Raw genomic sequence first — 27828 nt, forward strand, 5'->3', positions numbered from 1 at the left:
AGGCTGCAGCCACCTCGTTGGAAGGCAGAGCCGCTTGGGTCTTTCTGTGGGGAGCCCCAGAACAGAGCCAGACAGACGAAGTGCAGACTCCGAGCAGGACAAGCCGGGAGTCCAGGCCTGGCTGCAAGGCTTGCGGGTCCCCGGCGCCTGGGCGGCGAGGTGGGAGGCCGCGGGTGAGAGGCGCTGGAGGCCAGCGGGGCTCGGCTTCAGCCGCAGCCGCCCAGGGACGCGCTCTCGCCGGCGAAGCCGCGCGCGCGCGCGGGCAGGCGGGGAGCAGCGGCAGCTCCGCCTCCTTGGAAGAGAGTGGTCGCCGCGGGGCCGGAGGGCGGGGACAAGGCGGGGACAGGGCGGGGAGAGGGCGGGGACCGGGCAGGCAGCGCCTAAGAGTCCCGGCATTAGCCGCCGGTTTCGATTAGAGCGCGGAGCCGTGGCGGCGGGGCGCTGCGGTGTGGTTGCACCGCCCGAAGCCGGGTGACGGAGAGGCAGGGCCGGGGGTGGGGTAGAGCGCAAGGTCGGGCCGGTGGCTCCGCCGAGGTCTGAAGACGCGAGCCGGGGCGCGGGACAGCGGCCACCGCAGACTCCGCAGCCGCGAGCGCGCCGTGGGCCGCGCGCCGGCGGGGACGCGCCGGCGGGGGCGCGCAGGCCCTGCCCGCCCCTTCCGTCCCCACCCCCCTCGGTCCCTTCCTCTCCCCCACCTTCCTCTCGCTTCCCGCGCCCCCGCACCGGGCGCCCACCCTGCCCTCCTCCGGTGCGATCGCTGTCCGCGGCGGCGGCCGGAGCGGGCCGGGCCGGGCCGGCGGGCCGGGGGATGGCGCTGCTGGACCTGGCCCTGGAGGGAATGGCCGTGTTCGGGTTCATCCTCTTCTTGGTGTTGTGGCTGATGCATTTCATGGCCATCATCTACACGTGAGTGAGGGGCGTCCGGGGGAAGCTGGTGGCGAGGGTCGGAGCCTCGGGGAGAGGCGAGGCTGGGAGACATTTGCGCTTTGGAGGGGACTGGGCTCGGGTGGGGGTGGAGAAAGCAGATTCTCAGACGGTTTCCCTTGAACCTGTGGGGCCAGAGGGTCCTGGGATGGACGAGCGCTGGGGCAGTGAAGGAAGAGGGGGCTAGGGGTTCGCTGGTGGCTGGAAGCGCCGGGAACGACCGATCCTACGTGTCAGGCGGAAGGGTGCTTGCTTGGTTTGATTGTGTTGGTAGGGAATCGTGTGATTTTTCCCCCCCATCTGAGCCAAGATGTATGGTGTTTTCTCTCTCTCCTCTCTCTCTATCTCTCCCTGCGTCCCTCGCCCCATAGGCCACATTCTGTTACAAGTGACAAGGTGATGATCGTTTCCACTCCAGCGACCTGGCGACCTCCCTGTGGATTTTCTTCTTTCTGGACAGGCGCTCTATGTGCTTGGCTAGGTGTGAAGCACCTGTCCCTTTTGAAAAATGTCCACCCAACCCCCGAGCTGGCATTAGGGCTTTGGAAAACGTTCGTGGGGGCATTTCGGGATGGTTGTTTTATTTTCTTCATTCATTGCCTTGTTGAGATTGGCAGCCTTCTCCTGCCTTCCATGTCTTCTCATCATGTCACAATTTGAGGCCTACTGTCCAGTTCACTGTGCTTGGGCTTGAGACTCGGGAGGAGCAGGACCTCACAGAGCTTCCATTCTAGAAGATGAACATTCCAGATAAAGCCTGTAAATAAATGAGAGCAGGGTGAAAGGATGAGGTGTGACGTGGGGCTAGTTTTGATACTTCAATGCAATATCTTTAAAATGAAGCCTGCCTGTATAAATGAAAGCATTATGTAGAGACTTACAGTATGAGTTTACAGGGCTTTTTGACCTGCAAAAGCAGAGGGGACTTCCCCACACGCAAATAATGGACTAATATTAGCACTAGAATGAGGCGTACAGAAGGAGAGGGAAGGGCTTCAAGACATGCTGGGATTTCCCCAACACCAATCCCACTTTTTAATACAAAAAGTGTGCTTTTCTTTTGGGGAAAAATTACCTTTTTTCAATATAATGGGGAACGTCTTGATACCAGAGAAAGATGCTACTTGCACAAGGTACAACGATACACTAATATTTCTTTGAAAGTGAAAGAAAATGGGGCCATTGTGCTAGTGTTTATTGGAGAATTTGGAGTTTCTGAGTTGTGGTCAGTGGTCACATTCTGAAGTGCATTTTACGTATATGCGTTCTTTAGAGAAAAAAATTAAAAAGCTTTGCTGGGTGCCAGTGGCTCAGCTCACACCTGTAGTCCTGACTACTCAGGAGAATCATGGTTCAAAGCCAGCCAATGCAGGAAAGTCTGTGAGACTCTTATCTCCAATTAACTACCAAAAAGCTCAGGGATAGACAGACCCCAGGTCCTGAGTTCAAGCCCCAGGACTGGCACAAAAAGAAAAAAAAGGCTCCCCATAAAAGAAATGTAGACAGTAGTACAGAGAAAAATGAAAAATATAGCACATACACCAAAACATTATTTTATGACCCCTTTGTGACTATCCTTTCAATTATATTATTTGGGGGGGGAACCATATTGTGATCATTGTTCTGTAACCTGTGCAAATTCATCTATTTGGTAAATTGTTACTGAGAAGCAGTTTTGTTCAAGGGATTGTTCTAGGTGCTAGATATAAGAATGAAGAATAAAAAAAAGCCAAGGCTATTGCTCACATGAGGCTATAAAATGTCATGACTATTGTTTTTCATGACAGTAAAGGCATGAACACCATCATTTTAAGCAGGTGCATGGGGTTTTAATTTATGAGCTAATAATTATTTGTTGCTATTGATGAACATTTAGGTTGTTTCCAGTTTATCAAACAGCTCTTATTACGTATGTATGTATGTATGTATGTATGTATGTATGTATGTATGTATGTATGTATGTATGTGTGTATGTGTGTATGTATGTATTTTTGGTGCTGTGGATCTAACCCTCCTACATGCTAGGCAAGCACTTTATCACCCAGCTGTATTGTCAGCCCCTGTGATGAATTCCTATGTATATATTGCCTTACTTTTCTGAGAGAAGAATTATCCTGAAGTGGTGCTGTTTTAAATATGGTTACAATAATATTGCCTTATACAAATGTATCTGTTCCTAGTCCTGGTAGGTAATATTGTTTGACAAACCCAATGTCCTTATTAGGCTTTTCACAGTCTTTGTTTTTAACTTTCATCCATTTAATTAGTAGTTCCATTAAACTCTTTTTCATATACTTGTGTGTTAGCTACATTCATTTGTAAGTTACAAACTCATACTCTTGTGCTGCAGTCTGCTGCCAAGTTCATCTTTTAATATGAAGCTAATTCCTCTGTTATCTGTTTCTATCTTTCAACTCCACACATATTTAACATTGAGAAAAGGTGTATGTGTGTTTTAGATAGACAAGTCCTTTTTTCCCCTTGTATGTTTTCTGACTTTGATGTAATAATTTTTATCTTTTCTCATTCCCAGTTACTATTTCCTTTTAGTATTGTGAATTTTCATCCTTTTCCTATTTTTTTTTACAAGTTGCTCTTAATTCTCCCAGTCCTTTGCTCTAATTTTAGTTTTGTTTAAATATTTAGCCACTTGTCCCCAAGTCATTTGTCAAATGACCATTTGATTATCCTGCTGTTTTGAAAATGCTGTCTTTTATCACAGGCTAAATTCTTCTTTGTACTTCAGTGTGCTTCAAGGCTTTCAGTGCTGCTTCAGAGATCTATTAATTTGTGTACCAGATTTGTTTGTTTGGGTTTGGAGGGGGTCCTACCCTTACCCCAACCAGGGTTTGAAGTAAGGGCCTTACCTACCTTTGTGGGATGGGCACTTTAACACTTGGCCATGCCCCAGCCTTAATTCTAGTTTTAATTAATGAAGGTTTTTATTTGTTTTTTGTTGATCGTGGGGCTTGAACTCTGGGCCTGGGCGCTGTCCCTGAGCTCTTCAGCTTAAGGCTAGTGTTCTACCACTTGAGCTGCAGCACCACTTCCAGTTTTCTGGTATTGGTGATAAGAGTCTCATGGATTTTGCTGCCTGGGCTGGCTTTGAACCACAATCCTCAGATCTCAGCCTCCTGAGAAGCTAGGATTATAGGCAAATGAGCCACCAGCGCCTAGCTAATGAATGAAGTCTTATTAATTAGTAGGGCAAACCTCTCTTTGACTCTATTTTGACTTTTTAACTTTAAATTTTTGTATTATAATGCTAAGTAACATTTTTGGGGTTGAAATGTAAGTTTATAGCTCCAACTGGAGAAAACCTGACTTCCTTGTACCTGGCACTATGCTGTTTGCCCTCCTTCAGTACATATGCACCATAGCAAATGTCATCTCCTTTATTTAAAATTACCACTGCTGATGTTAATATTTCAAATAACCATCTGAACATGTTTGCCCTCTTCAACTTTGATCCAATTATTTTGTGTGTGTGTGTGTGTGCGCGCGCGCGCGTGTGTGTGTGTGCGCGCGCGCGCGCTTCAGAATAAACAGCAAACATTTTTTTACCCTAGTTGAAGGATCTGAGAATCATGTAAACAGCTTAGCTGAGATACTGTAGAGAGACATTGTATTTGTTTTTTAGTGCCCCTCAACATTTCCTTTTACTGACAGTATTGTGTTTCTGAAAAGTTAAGTGAAAACCAAACAAAAAACCCCAACAATTTTATCCAGGTGGCTCATGACTTAATCTTAGCTACTCACGAGTCTGAGATCTGAGGATCACTATTTGAGGCCAGTCACCAAAAGCTGGAAGTATAGCTGTGGCTCAAGTTATAAAGCATTAGCCTTGAACAAAACAGCTCAGAGATAGCACCCAGGCCCTGAGTTCAAGCCGGAGGACCAATATGCATGCACCTGTGTACACCCCTCCCTCCAAAACACCGCTCATTTATAACAGGTTAGAGTGAAGTACTAGTTTAAAAAATCTTGAAAATACATTTCTTGAAATGGGTAATGAGTATAAAGCAAATAATCTATGCATTAATTTGTGTCTAAATTAAATCCTACCTTTTAAAAGAAAGTTCCTTTCTTCTAGTCTGGTCCCACTTTCAAGGATTTTTTTTTTTTTGTAATATGTGTCATTTACTATCTTTCCCATTGTAGTAAAGACAATTCCCAATTTGATGTAAGTGTTGTTTTCAAACAAGAGAATGTATTTTTGCCCTTTCTTTCCCTACTGTGTTTAGCAAGATTGTAGTTGAATCTCAACACTAAACATGCAAAGTTAAAGAACTGTGGAAACATTATTTTGGTTGAAACACTGGGCTGAATACTCTTTGAGTATGTTTTCTGAATATTCTGTGTACCCTCAGTCCTTTTTTGTTTATTTGTTTTGCAGTAGTAGGATTTGAACTCAGAGCCTTGCACTTACCAGGCAGATATTCTGCTGCCTGATCTATGCTCCAACCTCCTTTGCTTTAGTTGTTTCTCAAATAGGGTCTTTCCTCCTGTCCAGATTGGACCATAGCATAGCATGTGCCACCACACTCAGCTTTTTATTGATTGAGATTCGATCTTGTGAACTTTTTGCTTGATTGATTTGAACCACAATCCTTCTATCTTAGTTTCCTGAGTACCTAGGACTACACTGTGAGCCAACTGTGCCTGGCCCCTCACTGTTTTTTTTTTTTTTAAATAGGGCAAAGTATAAATAAAGTAAGTAGACATTGATTCTTGATGCTTGCCTTCTGAAAATTTGTGTTTGCAGCTGGTAGAAATAGAGCTTATTTTTAAATTTTTATGTATGGCTCTATATTTCAGTGTTACATTAAGAAAGTAATTTATGAGCTGTAAGTAGTTAAAATGAAGATTGTAATTGCTTAAGAAAAAGTATAAAAAGCAGTTTCAAAACTGATTATTTTTTTTAAAATAATGACACCTTCCTTAATTTAGATTTAATGTTTTATTGTGTCTTCTTACAGTTCTATAAAGCACTGAGCCAGTACCCTAAAGTAAAAATTGCAGGCCAGGTCTGATGAGACACTCCTGCTAGGATTCTAGCACTAGGGAAGCTGAGGCAGGAGGAAATTTCAACTTTCAGACTGGCATGGGTCACATAGACAGACCCTGTTGAAGGAATCAATAAAATATAATAAAATAAAAAATAGAGCTGAAATTGGTTAATTGGGTGAATAACTCCTGCTCAGTGGAATGATTGTAGTTTCATACAAATAAATGTCTTACAATTCCTGAAAGCAGGAGTAGGGTGGGAAAAGGAAATAGCCTGTGAAGTAGAAATCCAGTATTTCCAATATTTAGAAACCATCTATACTCACTGATATTTCTGCCAACTACTTTGCACCTCAATTTTAATATCAAACAAAAGCTTAGCCATTTCATATTTCAGATAGTATATACTTATAGGGAGCTTATTCTGAAGTTTTTATTTCCTAAAAGTAAGGGATGATTCAGTCATCAATAGGCAGCATTGGTTAAGAGGTCTTCATTGGTGATTTTGCTTTGTTGCTACTTTTTGTGAGGCTAATAAGTCATGGTTTGGTGGGGACTGAGATGAAATCATACAAAAGTCTGAAACTAGTTTTTTTTTCCTTTTGCTCCAAGAGAGCACCTAGTTGGATGATAAGGGTATCAGAATATAACACCTTGCATTGTTCTCTGAGTGTCACTTTTCCCCGCTGGCCTTGATATCCTAGTGTTTGGTATTCGGTCTTGTCTTCTCTATGATCTATGACTGGAGGTGACAGGACAATGCAGAAATACTTCTTCTATCTACACATATCCTTTGGTACAGCAAAGTGCTTTTCTTCAGCGCTTCTTTTCAAGTAAATTCTGCTTCCTCTTGTCCTTGTTGCATAGCTTTTGAATGGAATTTACATAATTGTTGGATCAAGATCATTGTGTCAGAAACTAGTGTTTTTAATCTAAATTTTAGCATTTGGATTACAGGGGTGGTTTGATTGTTGCTGTGTACTCAGGACTATATTAGTGTTCTTAGAGTTGATGGAATGTAAATTGAAAGTTTCTTTTCTGGGTTAGTCTCAAGAGTGCGCTTGGACTGCAATTGGTAAAATGTTGAACCGTTTTGATCATTGCTATAGGACTGGCACTCAGACAGTTGAGCCCCTTTAAATTGATTCTGGGAAGACATAGAATTTTATTATAATATGATAGCTTTAAAGAACAAATTTAATACTGTAAACATATTTGGTAGTGGTTCTCTGGATTCATTCTTTTTCTCATTACATCTGCATAGCTAGACTGTGGGAACTGTCTCTGTTTCCAGGTATCTACCTACAGCCTCATTTCTTTTTCTTACTGTAGCTTCATCCTTCAGGAACATTAATCTTACACCAGGTGTTCCAAAACTAACCCCGTCTCCCCATTGCTGTCTGTGTAACTCCTTTGAACAATGAATGTACAGTTTATTAAATTGAATACCAGGAAGCAGCAACATGTTTTGTCAGAGGAGGGGGTGGAGGGGGGTTGGGGGAAGGGGGAGATGAAAGGAGAAAATGTGGTAACTTGAGAGGATGGGTAGAATTGGGAGAAATGAGGAGAATAATGGAAGAGGTGACATGGATCAAGATGCATTGCACTCATAAATGTACATGTTGAATTGAAACTCCTTTGTACCACTACTTAAAGTGTGTGTGTGTGTGTGTGTGTGTGTGTGTGTGTGTGTTTGTGTGGATCCTGGGGCTTGAACTCAGTGCCTGCATGCTGTCACTGAGCTTTTGTGCTCAAGGCTAGTACTCTTTCATTTGGACTACAGCTCTCTTCTGGCCTTTTTTTTGCTAGTTAATTGGAGGTAAGAGCCTCATGAACTTTCCTTTCCAGGCTGACTTCTAGCCATGATTCTCAGATCTTAACCCCTCTAAGTAGATAGGATTACATGTGTCCTGTGCTTGTGTCTCCAGTGGCATTGATGGCTAGTTTCTCTGAACACGCAGTGTAATTTCTTTAGAATTCTCTCTCCTTTATTTCCTTATTTTTTTTATTTTTCATTTCCTTTCTACTCAATGACCTCTTAAAGTTATTCAATTCAATTTATATCTTTGTTCTCTACTATGTCTTTCCATAGCCATAGTACATTGGGTTTACCCTTCTACATTGTCAGTGACTATCTCTCTTCCCATTTGGGTTGTAACTTTTTGAGGGTAGGAGATGCCTTATTTTACTACTAGATCTTTATAGTCCACTCAGCTTTCAGTTGTTACTTGTTGAATAAATGGTCTTCTAAGTTTTCTCTAGTGGCAATCCTGGATTTTTACTCATTAGTTAAATTAGTCTGTATCAGTAATTGGGGATTGAGGTAGATAGTCAAAATATTTGGGATGCTTTTTAGTAGACATGGATTTTTCTTTTATTAGAATAAAGTTAATCATACAAAGGGATTTTATTTTTGTACATGTATATAACAGACTTTGATCACATTCTCTCCATCTGTTACTTTCTTATCCTTCTTGCCTCCCATTTGAAACAGCTTTTCATTATGCTCTTTTCATATATAATTAGGCATAGATTTTAATGAAATTAAATTTAATGAAATTAAGCCAAATGGAATCTCTATCTCATTGTTTCTAAGAAGTTGCAAGTTAAGATAAAAACATGGCTATGTCAATATATTTTTTTAACCTTCAGAGTCTTCATTGAAATTGGATTTTCACTCCAAAGGTTCCCACCATGATCAACTGTCATTCCAGAAATCACCTTTACTTTAGATCTGTCATTTAGGGGGCTGGAATGCCCACGCCTGTTCTGAGCTGGTTCACAAAGGCAGACCAAACAGTCTCCCCTCTGCATTCATCCATAGGATTTTATTTCAGACATGGATTCATTAAAATTTTTTTTAATGTTTTTCATTATAAAAATACTATACAGAGGGGTTACAGTTACATAAGTAAGTTAATGAGTACATTTTCTATTGAGCATTGTTACCTCCTCCTTTGTTTTTCCCCTACCATCTCTTCCCTGCCCTCCTCCCCTACTCCCCCCTTCCCCAAGTTGTAAAGTTCTTGTTCAACATAGTATCTTGTACATCTCATTGTTACAATGGGTCAACCTGTATTCTTATTTCAGCATTTTGTTATTTCCCTTCCCTTCCCCAAGTTAGAAAAACGTATATACAAGATGCAGGGCACCGACATCAAATACAGTGAAAACAGGTTATACTGTGGGGGAAGAACATACAAGAGAAAAAAAAAAAAAACACATAGTGCATTTTAAATACGTTAAAAACAATAGCAAGAAAGAAAAGACCACTTGTGTCCCTATCTTGGGGTTGATTTCACTTAACCTCATCTTATATGGTCATATGTACATAGCTTTTGACCTTTTCTGCTTGTCCTAGATATATACTAGTTATTGCAAAATAAAGGAAATCATGGGACCTATGTTTCTTTGGGCCTGGCTTTCTTCACATAATATTTTTCCCCAAGTCTTTCCATTTCCTAACAAATGTGGCAATGTCATTCTTTCTGATGGAGGCATAGAATTCCATTGTATAAATATACCACACTATTTTTATTTTATTTTTTGATTTTGGTCGGTCGTGGGGCTTGAACTCTGGCCTGGGCGCTGTCCCTGCATCTTCAGCTCAAGGTGAGCGCTCTACTGCTTGCCACAGCATCACTTCCTAAAAAATGTTTTTTTGTCTTTTCTTTTTTGGTACTGGGGATCAAACCCAGGATGTCACACTAGCTAGGCAAGTACTTTGCCACTGAGCTACAGCCCAGCCTGGTTAATTTAAACATTAAGGCTAGCTTTTCAACAGTAGCCTTAGGGAATTGTGTAGGAGAGGATAAGACAGTTCCCTTAATTCATTTTCGTGTGGAGGGTTGATTTGGAGTTCATGGTGTGTTCTACGGTGCTCTAGTTCTGAGCACTATCCGGCAAGCCCTTATCTTCTGGTAGGACCTTGCTTTTTTAGTTGCTATCAGCAGCATACCAAATTCTACTCATTTTCTATGTACTGGAGCTAGTTCCATTATCACTAGGTTAAAGGAGTTGGGTTTCTATTTTGTCTTGTTGTTTGAGAACTCCTAAAAGATGTCTTTATTTTCTAAGGTGGGAGATGACTTTATGATCTGTAATATGACTCACTGTCCGGTGGAAATAGTATGTTTTCCTGCACAGCTAACTCACTATTGGGTCTTTTCATTCGCTGGGGAATCTTGTGTTGGCAAAGATAAGGAATCACTAGAAGATAACATTTTGGGCTGCTGATGTAGCCATTTTGAGGCAATATCATTTTGAAGTGATAAGTGAATGCTTTATGGCCATAGCATTAGTCGTGCACATTCTGATCATAAACACTGAACAAACAGGCTTCTAGAGCATAGTCATAAGGCCACTAAGGCCTTGAATCATTGGGAATTGCTGGCATGATCTGTGTGGAGTGGGCGCCTGCTGATATAGCAATCAGCCTAATTTTATGTGAAAGATTAACAAGCTTAGTGGTGTGGAGCAGAGGAGGTAAATTCCTGGAGTCAGATAAATTGGTTCTTCTGAATCACACAGCAGAACTATAAAAACAGCACTATCTGGAGCTGACTGCAAGGTGACCTTTGTTCCTTGTGGAAGCCATATTCTTCCATGGAAGTCTTGAGTGAAATACCAGACTTCCCTTTTGAGGAGCTATATAGAAAAGGGTTTTGTAGAGCCTGTAGCCAGCTGCCTGGGCAGGGTGGGGGAAGTGGGGCATCAAACACTGCTTAAACACTGCTGCCCTTGACCAACGCCTCATCTCTCTCCAAGGGGTTTTCTTTCTACCTGATATTCCCTCCAGCAAGAGAAATCACTTGCCTATGGAATCAACAGTTGGTGCTGTGTGACCAGATGGAAAGGCTGAGGTGGTCTGCTACCGTAATGAAAGGGGCAGAAAGGGCTTTAGAGATTGAGATTCTAGAATAACAGTCAAGCTAGTCTAAGGTCATCCATTCCATCACTCCTAGAGGCTATTAGAATTCTTCAAGCCAAAGCAACTGACAAGTTCACTTCTTAACTGCCATTTAAAGTTCTTTGAAGTGTTCCCTGAATAGATGTCCTTCTAGCCCACAATGGAAAAGGAAGGACCCCCCAAAGGTCTCTGTGGCTCATGATTCATTTATTCCTTTAAATAAATCTCTGGTCTCACTGAGAAAGCACCGTAGAAGGTGCCCACACATCTGTGTCTCTGGCTGTTGGCAGGTCTAACTTGTGGCAAGGTGCTAGGAGCACAACCCTCTCCCCGGCCTTCAGGGTGTCCCTGATTTGTGGAGGTGGGGGTGGAGAGTGACTGCTCTCAAGTTAAAATTTTAATTTAGAAATATGTCTCAAGAACACTGACATGCTTATCGAAGATGTCATTTCCTTACCCCCATCGGTCCTCATTCCTCACGTAGGCTCAGGACCACTTTACTCATCAGAGGTGAAGTTGGAGTCAGTCATGTATGAAGGCCCATTGCATTTTCGAAAATATACTAAAGTCAAATTTCTGAAAATTGAGTGGACATGGTCCATCAACTTCATCTTTTTTGCTAGTTATGTCACTTTATTGTTAATGATGGCTAATTATATTGACCTTATTTTGATATTTGCATTGAAGTAACATTTGTTATTTCAAGAGAACTAAGAATATTGTTAAAAATCCCTGATTACCGCTCCTGCTGTTCCTGATGCCAGTGAGGGAGGGTTTTCCAGGTGTTGAGGAGGGGCTTTCTCCCCCACCTCGGTGGGATAGGCTGGCTGGTAGCCTGTGCTCTGGAGACTGCCTGAGACCACAGAGATATAACTGTCCGTAAAACAGTGTAATCTGCAGTCCCTTCTGGCATCTGCAGCATCTTCCTCACTAGTAGGTGGTATGACTTGGAATTCCCTAGGAGCCAGCAGTTACTCTGTATATTGTGTCTGCTGCCAGAGGAGCAGTGAGCCGCCTGCCTTGTGGCTCAGCTCGTAGGATGGCTCACTCTCTCTGCCAGAAACTGAAGGGGGTTCTGTGGCATGTGACCCAACCAACATCTTGAATCATGCTCTGAGGATAAAAGAGGTAAACGAAGCCAGTTGAATGCTGTCTTTCCATTTGAGAACCCATCTAAGTTTAAGGAGAGATTTGCCTGAAAGAAAAGAAAAAACAAAACAATACCTGACCTTCACAACTGTAACAGTTAGTTTTTAGTAATAATTCATGATATTTACTCATGCTCACACTACTTTTGTACTTTTGGACACTTGTAAAACTTTTCTAAATATTTGGCCTTTTTTTTTTTTTTGCTGGTCCCCGAGCTCAAACTCAAGGCTTAGGCACTGTCCCTAAACCTCTTTGTGCACAAGGCTTTGAGCTACAGTGCCACTTTGGGCTTTTTCTGAGTATTTTATTGGATATAAGAGTCTCACAGACTTTCTTGCCCAGTCTGGCTTTGAACTGCCTCCTGAGTAGCTAGGATTATATGCTTGAGCCACCAGTGCCCAAGCTATAATTTTAACTTTACACATAATGTTGGCCTAAACATTGGACATAATTTTTTTTTTTTTTTTGTCGGTTATGGGGCTTGAACTCTGGGCCTGGGCGCTGTTCCCTGAGCTTTTCAGCTCAAGGCTAGTACTCTACCACTTGAGCCACAGTGCCACATCTGGTTTTCTGAGCAGTTTATTGGAGATAAGAGTCTCATGGACTTTCCTGCCCAGGCTGGCTTTGAACCATGATCCTCATATCTAAGCCTCCTGAGTAGCTAGGATTACAGGCATGAGCCACCGGCACCTGACTCATTAATTCCTTACTCATAATTATATTTTATGACATGATCTAACTCTGTTTTTGTAAGGTAGGTAGTGATGAAGAGAACATCAATGTGGAATTCAGGCAGGAAAAGAAGGTAGAAAAGAAGTTTATTTGCCAAACTGTTGCCTCCTGCTGTGCGTGGTAGAGAGGCTTGGCCCAAAGGGGCAAGGCCCAAAGGGGCAACCCCTTCCCCCCAAGACTTATCTGGGCCAAGGATTGGAAGAGGCATGGCCAAGTGAGGGAAAGGTGTGGCCACACTGGATCCGGATGTGACCTCAGGGCCTGGAACCCTCCTGTGGTCAGTTGGGCAGTATGACCAGGGACAGCCCAGGATGTGACCTAGCAGGAGGGAGAGGTGACTTCTTCCCAGTTACCTAGGTAACACAAAGTGGGCAGAAACTTAGCCAAGAGGTTGGGAGATGTCTGCTCAGGGCCTGCGTGGCCTGGGGTAGACCTTACAGTTTTAACTAGAATTGGAGTTTTAATCATTTCCTTTCTCCCTTTTAGTCTTTCTTAATGCCAAGAGCTTAGATTTATGTTAAAAAATTCAACATAAATGCCTAATATAAATTTATGTGAATTTAAAAAAATACACAAAATTTCTAGTCCTTCCATTTTGGGGTATGGCCCATCCGTGTTTTGATATCTCTGAAACTCTTGTAAGAACTGTGGCAATTCAAAGAAGTTACAGTTGGTGGAAGATTGCCCTTGAACTTTTTTTCTTTATTTTTAGCTTGTGGATAATAACTGTCATTAAGTGCTTCTTTTGTAGTTTAATCACATGTGTTTCTCACTGCTATACAAACTAAGGATACATCACATAAAACAACAACAAGAAAAAAACAACAACTTAAAGTAACCTGCCCTAAGGCACAATATCTGTGTAAGCTGGGATTTAAAACGTCCAGCAGCCAGTCACAAGCCAAGGTTCTTAAATCACCTTTATATATAGTGCCAGAGGTGGCCAGAAAAATTACCCAGGAAAGTAATCCCCATGCATGAGATATCTATACAGGAATTTCTCCACCTACGGTGAGTTTTAGTTTCTGACAATTGGCAATCTTTGCATGAAGATGGAGAATGCCACTGCTCACTCTCTTCTCCCCATTCTCCTACCACTCATACCATTTTTTTCAGTCTTCATGTGTTCAGTCCATCCCATAACTGCTGACCTCTCTATAAAGCTTCCCCCAACACTGTTCTGTTCTTACTGTAATGTAACTGAGCCTTACTAGGTCTGAGACTCTGCTCCTTTGCACCTTGGAGCCATAGAAAAGGGGAGATAATGTGCAGGAGTGTCTTCCCTAGAGGTTCTGATTTAATCAGTCTTAGCCCTGCAGTTTAAAAAAACTCCACAGCCTAGATTGAGAAAGACAGCCCTAGGCTATTTATCTGCCCTTGAGTCTTGCAGCACCAGTCCACGTCTGGGCTTCATTTAACTCTTTCTTAACCTCAGTACCTATACTTCCTCTTCACCTCTGGCCTAGCGTGGTCTTGCCTTGTCTAATCTCAGTCTCTGTTCTGGATCCATCCAACAATTTATAGCTTCTCAACTTTGAAAGTTGTTCAGGGCCATCACATGTGATTTGAACTAGTGCTGCTGTACATTCATTGTCTTCAATCTCAGCCCTGGCCCACGGTGTTCCCTGACAGTGCTTGCTTTCTGTATTTATCTCTGTCATCCATTACCTGTTCTAAATTTCCACTTTCTGACCACATTCTTGGCTAATTCATTTTACTCCTCGCACAGTGGGTCCTGTCATGCCACTAATTGTTTTCCTTTCCCTTTGACTAGCTCTTTCCCCTTAGGTCAGACACTCAAATATTCTTACAAAACTCCCCCATTCATTTACTTTTAAACCTGCTTTTATCTGTCCACCCTTATGCTCCATCAACCACCCAGTTTCTGCCACAAGTGCTCCAAGATCGCAAAATACACACTTCATCTGGTGGACATTTCAGTTCTTGTCTTGATCTCTTGGCAGTGCCAAGAAGCACGACCTCTTTCCTGATCTCTTTTGAAAAGGAAAGCAGCCATCCAAATAAATCTTCATGTGACTTTCCTTCCATCCTGGCTGTCTTTCTATTTCTTAGATCACTACTCACTCTTAGTTTCCTTCTCTACTGTAATATTAGTTTTACTCATTCTTGCCCACCTGAAAATAGCACTTGATGGTTCCTATATTTTTTGTTTTATATATATATATTTTTTTGGGGGGGGGGGTCTGGTCGTGGGGCCTGAACTCTGGGCCTGGGAGCTGTCCCTCAGCTCTTCAGCTCAAGGCTAGCGCTCTAACATTTGAGCCACAGCACCACTTCCGGCTTTTTTCTTTTTGCTTATATTGTGCTGAGGAATCGAACCCAGGGCCTCAGGCATGCAAGGCAAGCACTCTACCACTGAGCCAACTTCCCAGCCCCTTTTGTTATATTTTTTAATCCTACATTTTAATGATATTTTACGCGTATCATTTTTACGCTGAACTGACCTAAGCTCTGTATCAGTTTATTTACTGTTGGTTCAACAGTTTTTCAAATTGAGAACATATATCACTGTTTTGCTGGGCTCAGGAGAATTTCTACTCTTCTCTAATATTTCTCCAAGTGTGGTTCACTGCCGGAATCATAAGAATCATTTGAGATACTTGAGAAAAATGCAAGCCAGGCCTGGTGATACATCCCTGCAGTTCTAGCACTTGGGATGCAAAGGTAGGAGGAAGGTTGTGAGTTCCAAGTCAGCCTGGGCTACAGTAGTGGGTTTGAGGCCAGTCTGGGTTATTGACTTATTGTTGTTTCTGGTGGGAGAGAAAATCCAGTCTGTTTCTTCATTTTGTCCAAAAGTTTTAAGTCATGAATAGCGGGAGAAGATTAGAGTTTTTAATACTTGTGTAAGAACCAGAAACAAGACTATAACACAATAATGGCCCCAACTGTAAATAGCAACTTCCTATTAGCAGTAAATAAAAATGCGGTATATTAATATAAAGAATACTATAGTAACAATGAATAAGCTATAACTAAATGTAACATGACTAAATCTCACTGTCATACTGCCAAACAAAAGAAGCTAAACACAATAGGGTCTTGTCTAATGGGATTTTATCTGCATAAAATTTGAAGTTGAAGCCAGTAGTCCTGAAAACAGGAGGATTGTAGTTCAAGGACAGCCAGGTAGAAAATTTTGCAGACTTCGTCTTAGCCTATAGCTGAATCCTAGATGTGAGAGGAGGCTAAAATAGGGTTGAGACCCCGTCTCAAATATAACCAGTGTAAAAAGGACTGGAAGCTCTCTTGGTAGAGTGTTTGTCTAGCAAGCAAGTATAATGCTCTATGTTCAAATGCTAGAATTACTCTCCACCCCCACCCTCCAAAAAAGACAATTGTAACTGATATAATTAGTCTTTTGGTATTAGCCAGCAGAATAGTAACTATCCTTGAAAAGAACAGTAAACAGAAGGAGACGTGGCAAAAGTTTCTGGGGTTCTGGTAATGCTTTTGTTTTCATGATCTGAGTATAGATTATGGGGAGTTTCACCTTAGGAAATTGTTTAAGTTGTATACTTATGTGTGACTTTACAATATGTATATTATGTATCAATGAACGGTACCCCTTGCAACAAAAATGTCCAGGCTTCAAGCCACATACATAATAATAAAGTAGTACAACTGGATTCCCAATATAAAATCTGGACCCGAGATAGTGGGGTACTTGGGATCCTGGCAGAAAGCAAGCCACACTTACTATCTAGGTTTGGGGCAGAACTGTGTTTACCTAGGAAAAAAATCCTGTTCAATGTGTAGGTGTATAGATAGGCTCAAGTTAACACTGCCTACCCACCACGAGGCCTTTTGAGACATGAGACCTCCATCAAATGGAGTGTTGGTCACATGTTGGAAGATATGACTGTGGATTGTTTTACAACACACTGGTCATGGCCAAGGGCATTATTTCTGTGTGTAGCAGGCAGTTGCTATAATCTTGTCCCAAAACTGTGTTAACATCCATGAGTTTTGTAGGAAGTACTTATTCATCACCACCTACTCCTCATAAATCCACCCCTATACCTCATTAAGTCATTGTTGGCTGTCAGTGGCTAATTTGTCTCCTTATCATCCTATCTGCAGTCCATAGGATCGTATTTCATGTATATTGGGGCCCAGAGTATGTTCAGTAAGTCCATGTTAAATAGTTATGCTGGGTGGTATGTGGGTGGTAAACAGTACAAAGTCCGTATGTATTATGATTTAATGGACATTCTTTTATCATTTTGACAAAAGTATAGGTAATTTGTACAAAGGGGCTCTGTTAGCATTATTTAAAGCAAAGCTGTATCTGCAAAGCAGGATCTTATACCTTAGGGGAATATCATAAACTGAATAGGGGAATATTATAAACTTTGGGGTATGGAAAAATATACTAAAGAGAGACTGAGTAGAGATAAAGGGTAAGTAGGTATGAGACTCTCCCATTGCTGTCTATCCTATAATGATTCTGAGTAGAAGTTTCACATATTCTACTTACTCTCTTTTCTCATAAACCCAGACTCTCCAACTTCATTGAGCCAGAATATGAATATGTATGATAAAATACTGCATTCTTGATATGACAAGCTCTTCAAAGGATAGAAGGTTTAGTTTAACATCTTAAAGGAAAAGGGAAAGAAGGGAAGAATACAATTCACTCTGAATTTTTACTAAAACATAAAAGCTACAAAGCAGTTTAGAACTGTTTTGATGTGTTTCACTGCTGCCACTGCTTTTAACTTAAATTGATCAACACATCATGTGACAGTTTTGAAACACTTTTTTGGCACTTACCACATAAGAATTAAAAGGATTAGACTTTCTTATCCTGCTCTTCCGGTCTCAAACTCGTGATTTCCGTCTTGGTCTTTCATTCCTCTCATGCATTCTGGGTGGTTTCTTCGAATGTAGCCTCCAGGTCTCTTTCACACTGTGTGTCTGCAGTCTTCTGAGTTCTGTGTGCTGAGTTTCTCATAACAGCAAGCATACCTTTCATTTCTAGACATTGTTTACTTATTTTTGTTTATTTTATCATATCTGACTATTTTTCTCTCTCTCTTTTTTTCTCTTCAGCTTTGTTTAGGGCAAGTACTTTAGCTTCTAGGCCACAAATCCACATGGTAGGGTGTTTTCCAGGAGTTTTTTTTTTCCCTCTTGTATTCCACATCCATTAGGGTTGAATGTAAGTTAAAGTACACTCTAATGGGTGTTGGAGCTTTCTGCTCTGACTTTCTGTGAGTTTATTTTTATATAAAGCTCTCACAACAGATTTCTTCTCATCCTAACTTCAGGCTTTTCTGTGTGGCCAGGACACCCAGATAAGCAGATAAACCTGGTGCAAGCAGGAGTTTCTCAGTTCTGACATTGGAGGCTTTCTACATTTTCCTTTTCCCTAAGAGCTTAATAATGTATTAAAGATAAGCTTTTTGGATACTTGAATTTTTTTTTTTTTTGGGTCCAGTCATGGGGCCTGAACTCTGGGCCTGGGCGCTGTCCCTCAGCTCTTCAGCTCAAGGCTAGCACTCTACCACTTGAGCCATAGCTGCACTTCCGGCTTTTTTTCTTTTTGCTTATGTGGTGCTGAGGGATCGAACCCAGGGCCTCATGCATGCAAGGCAAGCGCTCTACCACTGAGCCACCTTCCCAGCCCGTGGATACTTGAATTTTAAAGGAAGGGAGACAACTGTGTGTGTGTGTGTGTGTGTATTTACACACACACACCTACTCTGTGTGTATTTATGTTTCCATTTGTATACATTTAAAAACTCTGAAAGGGTAAGAAAGACATTAATACTGCTGGGGAGATAATGAATGGAACAGAGTAGATGGGAGGTTGGGTGACAGGGAAAAAACTTATTTCATGAGAACCTCGTAATACTTTCGTGATCTCAACCATGTTCAGTTAAATGTTTGTTACAATTTTTTGGGGGGGTGGGGTGGGAGTCCTTTAGCAAGTCAGATGGCCTGGTCTGCTATTTTATTTGAAACAGGAGAGTGATCAATTTTGTGGTTAAGTTTTAGATCCTGGTTTTGCCTCTGTGTAGCCCTGTACAGATGAACTTTTCAGACTTTCTGAGAGAAACAATTAATTCCTTTAACTTTTCTAGTCTACCATGGACTGGATTGATAATTTGGAAAAATATAGTAAGTTGCTGGTCATATATGCTTGGGTGTTCAGATAAAGTCAATTTCTTTTATTCTTTTTAATTTTTAATTTATTGTTTATTTTTGTGCCTGTCCTGGGGCTTGAACTTAGGACCTGGTCACTGGCCCTTGAGCTTCTTTTGCTCAAGGCTAGCACTCTACCACTTGAGCCACAGCACCATTTCTGGCTTTTTCTGTGTATGTGGTACTGAGGAATTGAACCCAGGGCTTCATGCATGTTAGGCAAACACTTTACCACTAAGCCACACTCTTAGCCCCCTGTCAATTTCTTTTAATTGCCGGCCAGTAAGTAGCAACTGGTAGACCAGTTCATACGCTTTAAGTGGCACTCATAGATGATGTGCCATTGTTTTCTGACATGTGGTGCTGGGTTCAGAAGTTAATGCTCACCTTTTTTTTTTTATCAATTTAAGGGTTTGGGGGTTTGTTGTTGTTATTGTTTTCAATTTTAGGCAACCTGTTTACTTCAGTGAGATGTGGTGGGCTCAGAAACATTAGATGTTTGCAGTGACACATCCCTGTCAGTTGCTGGGAATGAGCCTGCAGCTGACTGCTCTAGAGGTTGATACTGATGCCCTGCCAGGACTTCTGCAGAGATTTATAGTGAATCAGAGGTGTGCTGAGTGGGTGTTTTTGGATCTCCTGGAAGGTCTCCTCAGTTGGTTTTTACAATACCAACCAGGACTGCCATAGTTGGCTGCCAATTGGCTTTGGAGATGTTAAAATGTGGAGAAACATGTGTCTTAGAAAGTCTTGCAGATGGAGCCATGATTATTCTAGCATCTAATTACTATTGGATGCTTGGAGTTGTACTTACAAGATGCTCTTGCAATGTACTTAGGAGAAGTAGGAAGGAAGGCTTTTATGAGCTCTTTTAGAAACTTTTTCTCTCTGTCAAATGGCATCTCTCACTTTGACAGCCTGATGATAACTGAGATGCCTTCCATCTTCTCTGATGGGCTGGGCAGTCCTCATTAAGGTCTCTGCTGGAGCAGCTGTGGAGTGGACCAGCAGTTTGTTCTGCAAACTGGCAGCGCTGGTATATCTTCCAGGGTCACTAACACACATTTTTCACATCATTGAGATTCTTTCTTTTATGTTTAACCTTGGTTTTTTTCTATCTTTGCCCTTCTGGGCTTATTTATTCCATCTTACTGCTTCCATGTTTTGGTGGCATATTGATCTGGACTACTTAGTATAAAAAATTCTCAAAAAAGTTGGCTCATTACCCTTCCGTATTTTACTGGGCTGGTTAGGGGTTTTATTTATCTATGTAGTTCTCTGGCCACATTGATGGTAATATTTGTACTAACATTGGCTTTCATACCTACCCTGGAATGCCTCTTCCGTGCCAGCATACTTCCTAAGCACAGGGCACAGCAATAAACAGTAAACAGTCTACATGGAAGTTCTCATCTTCATGAGAATATTCATTCTGCTTAGTTCCTGTTTCCCTTGAACTAGAAGCTTACTTGACTTGGTTCTACTTTCCTTCCTTTTTCAGCTTTTAAAAACCTCAAATTAAGCTGGGCCCTCATGGCTCAGACCTGTAATCCAAGCTACTTAGGAGGCTGAGATCTGAAGACTGTGGTTTTTAGCCAGCCCAAGCTGCCCATGGGACTTTTTTTTTAATCTCCAATTAACCAGCAACAATCCAGAAGTGGAGCTGTGGCTCAAGTGGTAAAGCATGGAGCAGAAAAAATGCTGAGGGACAGCTCTATTACTACACCCTAGATAGATAGATAGATAGATAGATAGATAGATAGATAGATAGATAGATAGATAGATAGATAGATAGATAAAATTTCAGATTAGCATTTAGTGATTTATTAGATGGCATGTGCTGTATGTTGGATCTCTAGAGATGATTTGCGTGTCATTTGCTTTTCAGGCGATTACACCTCAACAAGAAGGCAACAGACAAACAGCCATATAGCAAGCTCCCGGGTGTCTCTCTCCTGAAACCACTGAAAGGGGTAGATCCCAATTTAATCAATAATTTGGAAACCTTCTTTGAACTGGATTACCCCAAAGTAAGTACAATGTGAACTCCTGAGGGGAGAGGATATGACCTCACTGGAAATTCTGAGAAAATGTACTACCCTATGAGGTGAAGGTGTAGAAAAATTTAAGCTTTAATTGAGTCGTTAGAACTGCATATAGGGGGGTGCCTTTCTTACCACCTGTATGTCAGATTCCCTGAGTAACCTTCCTGGAACTTTCCGACCCTATCAAGTGCTGGAAGTATGAATATAAAAAAAAAAAAATCTGTGTGGGCTAGGAATGTGGCTTAGTGGTAGATTGCTTGCCTCTCATGCACAAAGCCCTGTGTCCGATTCTTCAGTACCACATACACAGAAAAGGCTGGAAGTGGCCCTGTGGCTCAAGTGGTAGAGCACTACCCTTGAGCACAGAGAAGCTCAGGGACAGTGTCCAGGCCCTGCGTGTAAGCCCCAGGACTGGCTCCCTCCCCGCAAAAAATCGGTGAGAGTCATACCTGAAGAATAGAACAGGGAAGGCACCAGTGAGGAAAGTGCTCAATGGTCTGAGATGCACTGCCAGGCAGCTGGATGGAAACAGGAATGTCCTTGAGAAACTGGTATTGAGCCAGGACAATAGGTTACATTTAATGTCAGGATATTTCCTCTTGCTTAATTTCTCTGTTCTGATTTGTAATGCATGATTTTATTGTTCATACCACTTATCTGTCTCATGACCTATATATACATCTATAAACTCAGTGGCCTTCCTGTACTAGAGAACTTCCTGTTTTCTTGAGATGAAAGTATTCTTTTTATAGTTTCCCCTTTAGTGTTTCATCTCTAGTTTCTTGGAAAAACTTGCTGGTACTGGAGCTTGAACTCAGGATGTCGGTGCTGCTGCTCAAAGCTGTGCTCTACCACCTGAGTCACAGATCCACTTCCCACCTTTTGCTAGTTAGTTGGAGATAAGTCTCACAAACTTTCCTGTGCAGTTTGGCTTTGTACCCAAATCCTCAGATCTCAGTTTCCTGAGTAGCTAGGATTCCAAACATGAGCTACTAGCACCCAGCTTTAAATTTTATAATTTTAGAGATTTGAATTCAAGGCTTATATTATTTATTGAAATAAGATATTAAAAATAAGAATATGGAATAGCACAGATTTTTTTCACACTCAAATTGTAAACATGGCCTTTTATAGTTAAGAAAGAACATGTAAATAAAATTATAATATAAACTTTGCCATAAGAAAAATTGAAGTTTTTCAAGCCCCATAATATATAGGAAGATGCAGAGGAAAGTAAATCTTAGAACATAGCTTAGAGTTATCTGCATTTATTATGGTAGAATGCAGTTTGATTGTTTAGCTTCATAACCATCTTCAACAGTCACTTTTCTGCTCCAGCCCTTATGATTCTGTAATCAAGAGGTTTAAATAGTTGAGGAGGTTACTACAGGTTTCAATTAAAGAGTTTTGTAAAAATATAACCCCAAGAACATATATATCCAATAATTATGTATATTTGAGAGGAATCTGTAATTGATTAGTTCTAAATAAAGATTTTGTAAAGATTACATGACAGGATTATCTCAAGTTCTTTCCCCATTTTTACTGTCATTGTAGCATTTCAGTTGAAGAGAAAGCTGTGACAATACTCATCATTAATTGAATAACAGCATATATTTTCAGATTATAAAAATATTCTTAGCTATGTAACTAGCAGGTACTACACTCTAGGGGAAGTTTTCTTTGTGTGCCAGTACAAGGACTTGAACTCAGGGCCTCTTACTCTCACTTGGCTTTCTCTCTCAGTTCTCCAGTTCCAGCTTTCTGCTGGATAATTGGAAATGAGTCTCACAGATTTATCTGCCCTGCCTGCCTTTGCACTAGGATCCTCAGATCTCAGCCTCCTCAGTAGCTAAGATTACAAGGGTGAGCCATTGGTACCTGGCTTAAGAGAAAATCTTAACCTTACCACATTTTACTTGATTTGGGGGTGGGCAAGGGAAGGGGAGGGGGCAAGAGCAAGATGAGAGGTTTATGGAACAATGCCAACAGTATGCACAGAAAAAGCTCACATCCAGTGCACTTTATGTTTATTTTTTGTTGGGTGTGAACATCACTTTACAAAAAAGCATATCTGGGCTGAGAAGGTGGCTCAGTGGTAGAGCGCTTGCCTTGCATGCATGAGGCCCTGGGTTCGATTCCCCAGCACCACATAAGCAAAATGAAAAAAAAAAAAAGCCTGAAGTGGCGCTGTGGCTCAAGTGGTAGAGCGCTAGCCTTGAGCTGAAGAGCTGAGGGACAGTGCCCAGGCCCAGAGTTCAGGCCCCACAACTGGACCCAAAAAACAAAGCAAAACAAAACAAAAAGCATATCTTCCTTTATTCTGGGGATAACTTTTTCTTCTGTTATTTTATTTGTCACATCCAAAGCCACTTGGGGAAAAAGAAAATAGAACTTATGTTGAGGTTTTCCAGTTGTATTTAATTTTGGACCTGAGCAAGAATGTTTACCACTGGTAGCCTACAGTTAATTTCTAGCCTATTTCTATGCTAATTTCTATGCAGTATAAGTATATCTTATTAGCCTACCTTTATATTGACACATGTTTTTTAAGTGAGAAAATGACACAGGTCATTTTTTATGAAGTTGAATGTCACTTGGTATCAAATATAGGAAAGATTTGGGTAGATCTAGTAAAAGATTCTGAAAGTATTTCACTTCAATAAATTATTAAGACTTTTGGAACTAATTGTCAGGGTTACTAACAGGTTAGAGTCATTGGGATTTTTTTCTTCATCTTTGCAAACATAGAGTTACTTTAAAATGTTCAAGTCTAGAGCCATGTTTTAGATTCCTCACTATGAGCATTTTAGCTATGCCTACCAGGAATTTTTTTCCAACCAACTAATTTTCTAACAATAAATTGAACTGAAAAATACAGTTGGACACTAATGGCCCACATCTGGAATCCTAGCTACTCAGGATGCTGAGATTTGAGGATCACAGCTAGCCTGGGCAGGAAAGTCTGAGGCGCTCCAGTTAACCAACAAAAGGCAGGAAGAGGAGCTATAGCTCAAGTGGCAGACCTCCAGCCTTGGGAGAAAAAGCTAAGGGACAGTGCCCAGGCCCTGAGTTCAAGCCCCCATACTAGCAGAAGAAAATAAAAAAAATAAATAAAAACTAGGATGAGTTGAAAGACAGAGCACAAGTGTTGTTGATACCTGTAATAAGATGAAGATTGTTAAGATTTTATCAAATACATTTAATAAACTATGTAAACTATCTAGTGCTTGCAAATAGATAATGAATATACATTATTACCTATCAAAACTTGGAATTTAGAATTTTCTTGAGTTATCCCCCTCCTATGATCCTTCCCTCATAGAATTTATATTCTCTTATAGATTGTTACAAAGTTTTTGTAAACCTGATGTGTAGTTACTTGTGAATAATAGCTGAAGATGTTTCAGAATATTGTTACTTGATGTACAATTATGATAATTAATACCATAAAACACTTTTAAGTCTGAGTCCAGTGGCTCAAGCCTGTAATCCTAGCTACTTAAGAGGCTGAGATCTGAGGATCGAGGTTCAAAGCCAGCTGAGACAGGAAAGTCTGTGAGACTCTTAAGTCTTCACTACAAAAAAAAAGCCAGAAATGGCACTGTGGCTCACATTGGTAGAGTACTAGCCTTGATCACAAAAGCTCTGGGATGGCACCCCAGGATGGACACACACACACAAAAGAAAGCTTTTTTCAGGGTTGAGATTGTAACTCAGGGATAGCATGTTTATCATGTGCATGGCTCTGGTTTCAGTTCTTAGTTCCCCTGGGGGCAGGAGGAGGGAGGATTCTTTTTAAAAAGTTTATTTTAGCCTTTTTACTCTAATAAAGCATCTACAGGACTAAATCAATGAGGATATATATTTTGTTGGTGGTGGTGGTGGTGGTGGTGTTCATGGGGCTTGAACTCTGGGCCTGGGTACTGTCCCTCAGCTCTTCAGCTCAAGGCTAGCGCTCTACCACTTGAGCCACAGTGCCACTTTTGGCTTTTTTCTTTTTGCTTATGTGGTGCTGAGGAATGGAACTCAGGGCCTCATGCATGCAAGGCAAGCACTCTACCACTGAGCCACCTTCCCAGCCCCAAGTATTAAGTTCTTTAGTCATCAAGGGGCCGGGTGTTCTCAGTTTAATTTTTTGATTATTACCTATCTTGTTCTCAGCCTTTTAGCCATTTCACTATTTGAAAAGAAAAAGAGAAATTTATTCTGGTTAGCTAATTGAATAGCAGTCTTATTCAAGATTTGATAGAAGGCTTTCTCCCTAGATTAGAGTTTATGGTTTCTGTATTTGAATTATGCTCATTTAGAGTAGATGTTATTTATCGCTTAAATGCCTTTGTCACATATATAAATCTACATATCTTATACAGTATGTACTTTATATGTCTGCAACTATTTCTGGCCTAATTTTGATGCAATAGGATGTATTTGGTCTGTCTTTCCTGTTCCCTCTGCTTGCAAACAGACACCTGTCCTGGAAAAGTCCCTCTTCATCTAGGCAACCTGTTACCTTCAGTGTTGAATGTTAGATATATTATAGATACTCAGACTTTGTGTACTCATACAGTTGCTTGTTTTCTTTAAATTTTTCGATCAATCTGTAAATCCAAGTGCTTATATTTTTAATAGCACTTAATGTAAAATATTTTCTTTGACTAGTATGAAGTACTCCTTTGTGTACAAGATCATGATGATCCAGCCATTGATGTATGTAAGAAGCTGCTTGGAAAATACCCAAATGTTGATGCTAGATTATTTATAGGTAAGTAACAAATAAGATCTGCTTTGATAGTCTTAAGTATCAGGAAATCTTTCCTGACTTACACTGTAGATAAGGGCATTTTTAAACTATCACCCAGTGAAACAGTTAAATTTTACAATCAGACATATGAGTGTTCTTTTTGGTTCTTTAATATTTTCAATATGTAGCCTATTCTCTGAATTATTTATAGTAGTTACAAGTAAGCAGTAGATTTCACTTGTATTATATTGCAGAAAGTATTTTAGGGGGAAGTTTACAGGTTTATTTCAAAAGCGTGCAGAGATGCATTTGCCTTTAGGTAGGCCCAGTACCACATCCCAGCCCCTTTGTTAAAAATATATACCTGATAAGAATTCTCAACTCCACACTAATGGCTAATTTCTCTATGTTGTCTTAATTACCATAGCTTCAAAATGAGTTCTATACATTTTCATCCTGATCACTTTTTTAAATTGGCAAATAAAATGTGTACATCTTTATGCTTGCAGCATAACATTTTGAAACATATACATTATAAATAGCTAAATTAAGTTAATTAACCTATACATTAGTTTGTATATGTGTTTGTGGTTAAAAAATTTTTTTCCTCTTAACCATTTTCAGCTATTCAACATATGTTTACTGTAACTAGAGTCATCATGCTGTGCAATTGCCATTGAACAATGATTCACATTTATTGTTAATGTGGTAACTTTAAGAATTAGGAAATTAGTTGGGTACCAGTGCCTTGTACCTGTTATCCTAGCTACCAGGGAAGCTGAAATCTGAAGATTGCAGTTTGAAGCCAGATGGGCAGGAAAGTCTGTGTGACTCTTATCTCTAATTAACCAGCAAAAAGCCAGATGTGGAACTATGATTCAAGTGGTACAGTGCTAGCCTTTAATGATAAAACTAAGGGAAGCCCCCAGGAGTGGCAGAAAAAGAAAAAAAGAATTAGAAAACGAGACTTGAATTTTCAGAGGTAAATAGAATTCTCTTTTGGGGAATAACTTTTTTCTAGATATATTATTATGAATGAAAAAGAATGTAGAAGATATATATTATTATGAATGAAAAAGAATATAAAAGATGTGATATGAAAATGTCTGTTAAAGTGATTAAATATGAAACCCTTTACACTCCTTCCTGCCATGTATCTTTATAATAGTATTTTCACTATTACATATCCTGTTGTGCCTTTATATTTTTAGGTGGCAAAAAGGTTGGCATTAATCCTAAAATTAATAATTTGATGCCAGGATATGAAGTTGCAAAGTATGATCTTATATGGATTTGTGATAGTGGAATAAGAGGTGAGGTTTTTTTCTTATTTATTTTATAGAACTGTTCATTTCATGATAAAATGCCAAAATCAGAAGTTTACCAGTCTTGATTAGTTGCCTAGTAAAGTCATGGTACTATATCCACCTCTACTTTCTAAGATTACTGTTTTTTAGAATATTATGTTATTATTAAAGTATTTCATTTGTAAGAGAAAATTTTAACCATTAGAAAAATAATCTAGTCTATTTTCCGGGCTACAAACCATCATGCATGTAACTTTCCCCTTATTTGTATGACACTACCTTTTTGCTTAAATCTAATACACTAACCAGGGACTACTCAAATGGGACAAGATCAATAAGTACGTGATTTCCTGGGTGGAATATTTCTACTAGGATTTATGTATGTCTTTTTACTTAGGTGATTTTAACACGAAGCCTTTTATATTCAGAAATTATAATTTGCATTTTTAAACACTTATACTTACATTAGCTTATTTAGTGCTTTGTTATTGTTTTAATTACCTTCAGTTTCTCAACGTCAACACTGTTGGCATGGGCCTGATGGCATTTCTTTTGTCATGACTTCCCCATAGGCTATGTTAAACCATCCTTGCCCACTAGCACCTCCATCTCAGTTGGAACACCCAAAAATGTCTGCAGGCATTCTTTGTAGAGAGGAATTGCTTCTGATTCAGAACATTGACCTAGATCTAATACTCTGGGCACCAGTGGCTCATGCCTGTAATCTGTTACTCAGGAGGTTAAGATCTGAGGATTGTGAACCTGACAGACAAATACAAGAGGCTCTTATCTCCAACTGACTTATCTCCAATTAACCAAGAAAAACTAGAAGTGGAGCTGTAG

At 40.5% G+C, this 27828-nt stretch overlaps 1 protein-coding gene across 1 annotated transcript in view; it reads left to right on the forward strand.

Annotated features, from left to right (window-relative positions):
* The first annotated feature begins 492 nt into the window (after window positions 1-492).
* Ugcg (UDP-glucose ceramide glucosyltransferase) overlaps window positions 493-27828 on the forward strand; it is a 34339-nt gene continuing 7003 nt past the window's right edge. Inside the window, exons 1-4 of the mRNA XM_070011630.1 lie at window positions 493-906; window positions 20778-20919; window positions 25597-25699; window positions 26890-26991. Of these exons, the coding sequence (XP_069867731.1) occupies window positions 809-906; window positions 20778-20919; window positions 25597-25699; window positions 26890-26991 (445 nt within the window). The 5' untranslated portion in view covers window positions 493-808. The remainder of the gene's footprint in view (window positions 907-20777; window positions 20920-25596; window positions 25700-26889; window positions 26992-27828) is intronic.

Source organism: Dipodomys merriami, unplaced genomic scaffold (assembly GCF_024711535.1).
Source record: "Dipodomys merriami isolate MVZ:Mamm:240054 unplaced genomic scaffold, mDipMer1.0.p SCAF_11, whole genome shotgun sequence".
Lineage (NCBI taxonomy): Eukaryota > Metazoa > Chordata > Mammalia > Rodentia > Heteromyidae > Dipodomys > Dipodomys merriami.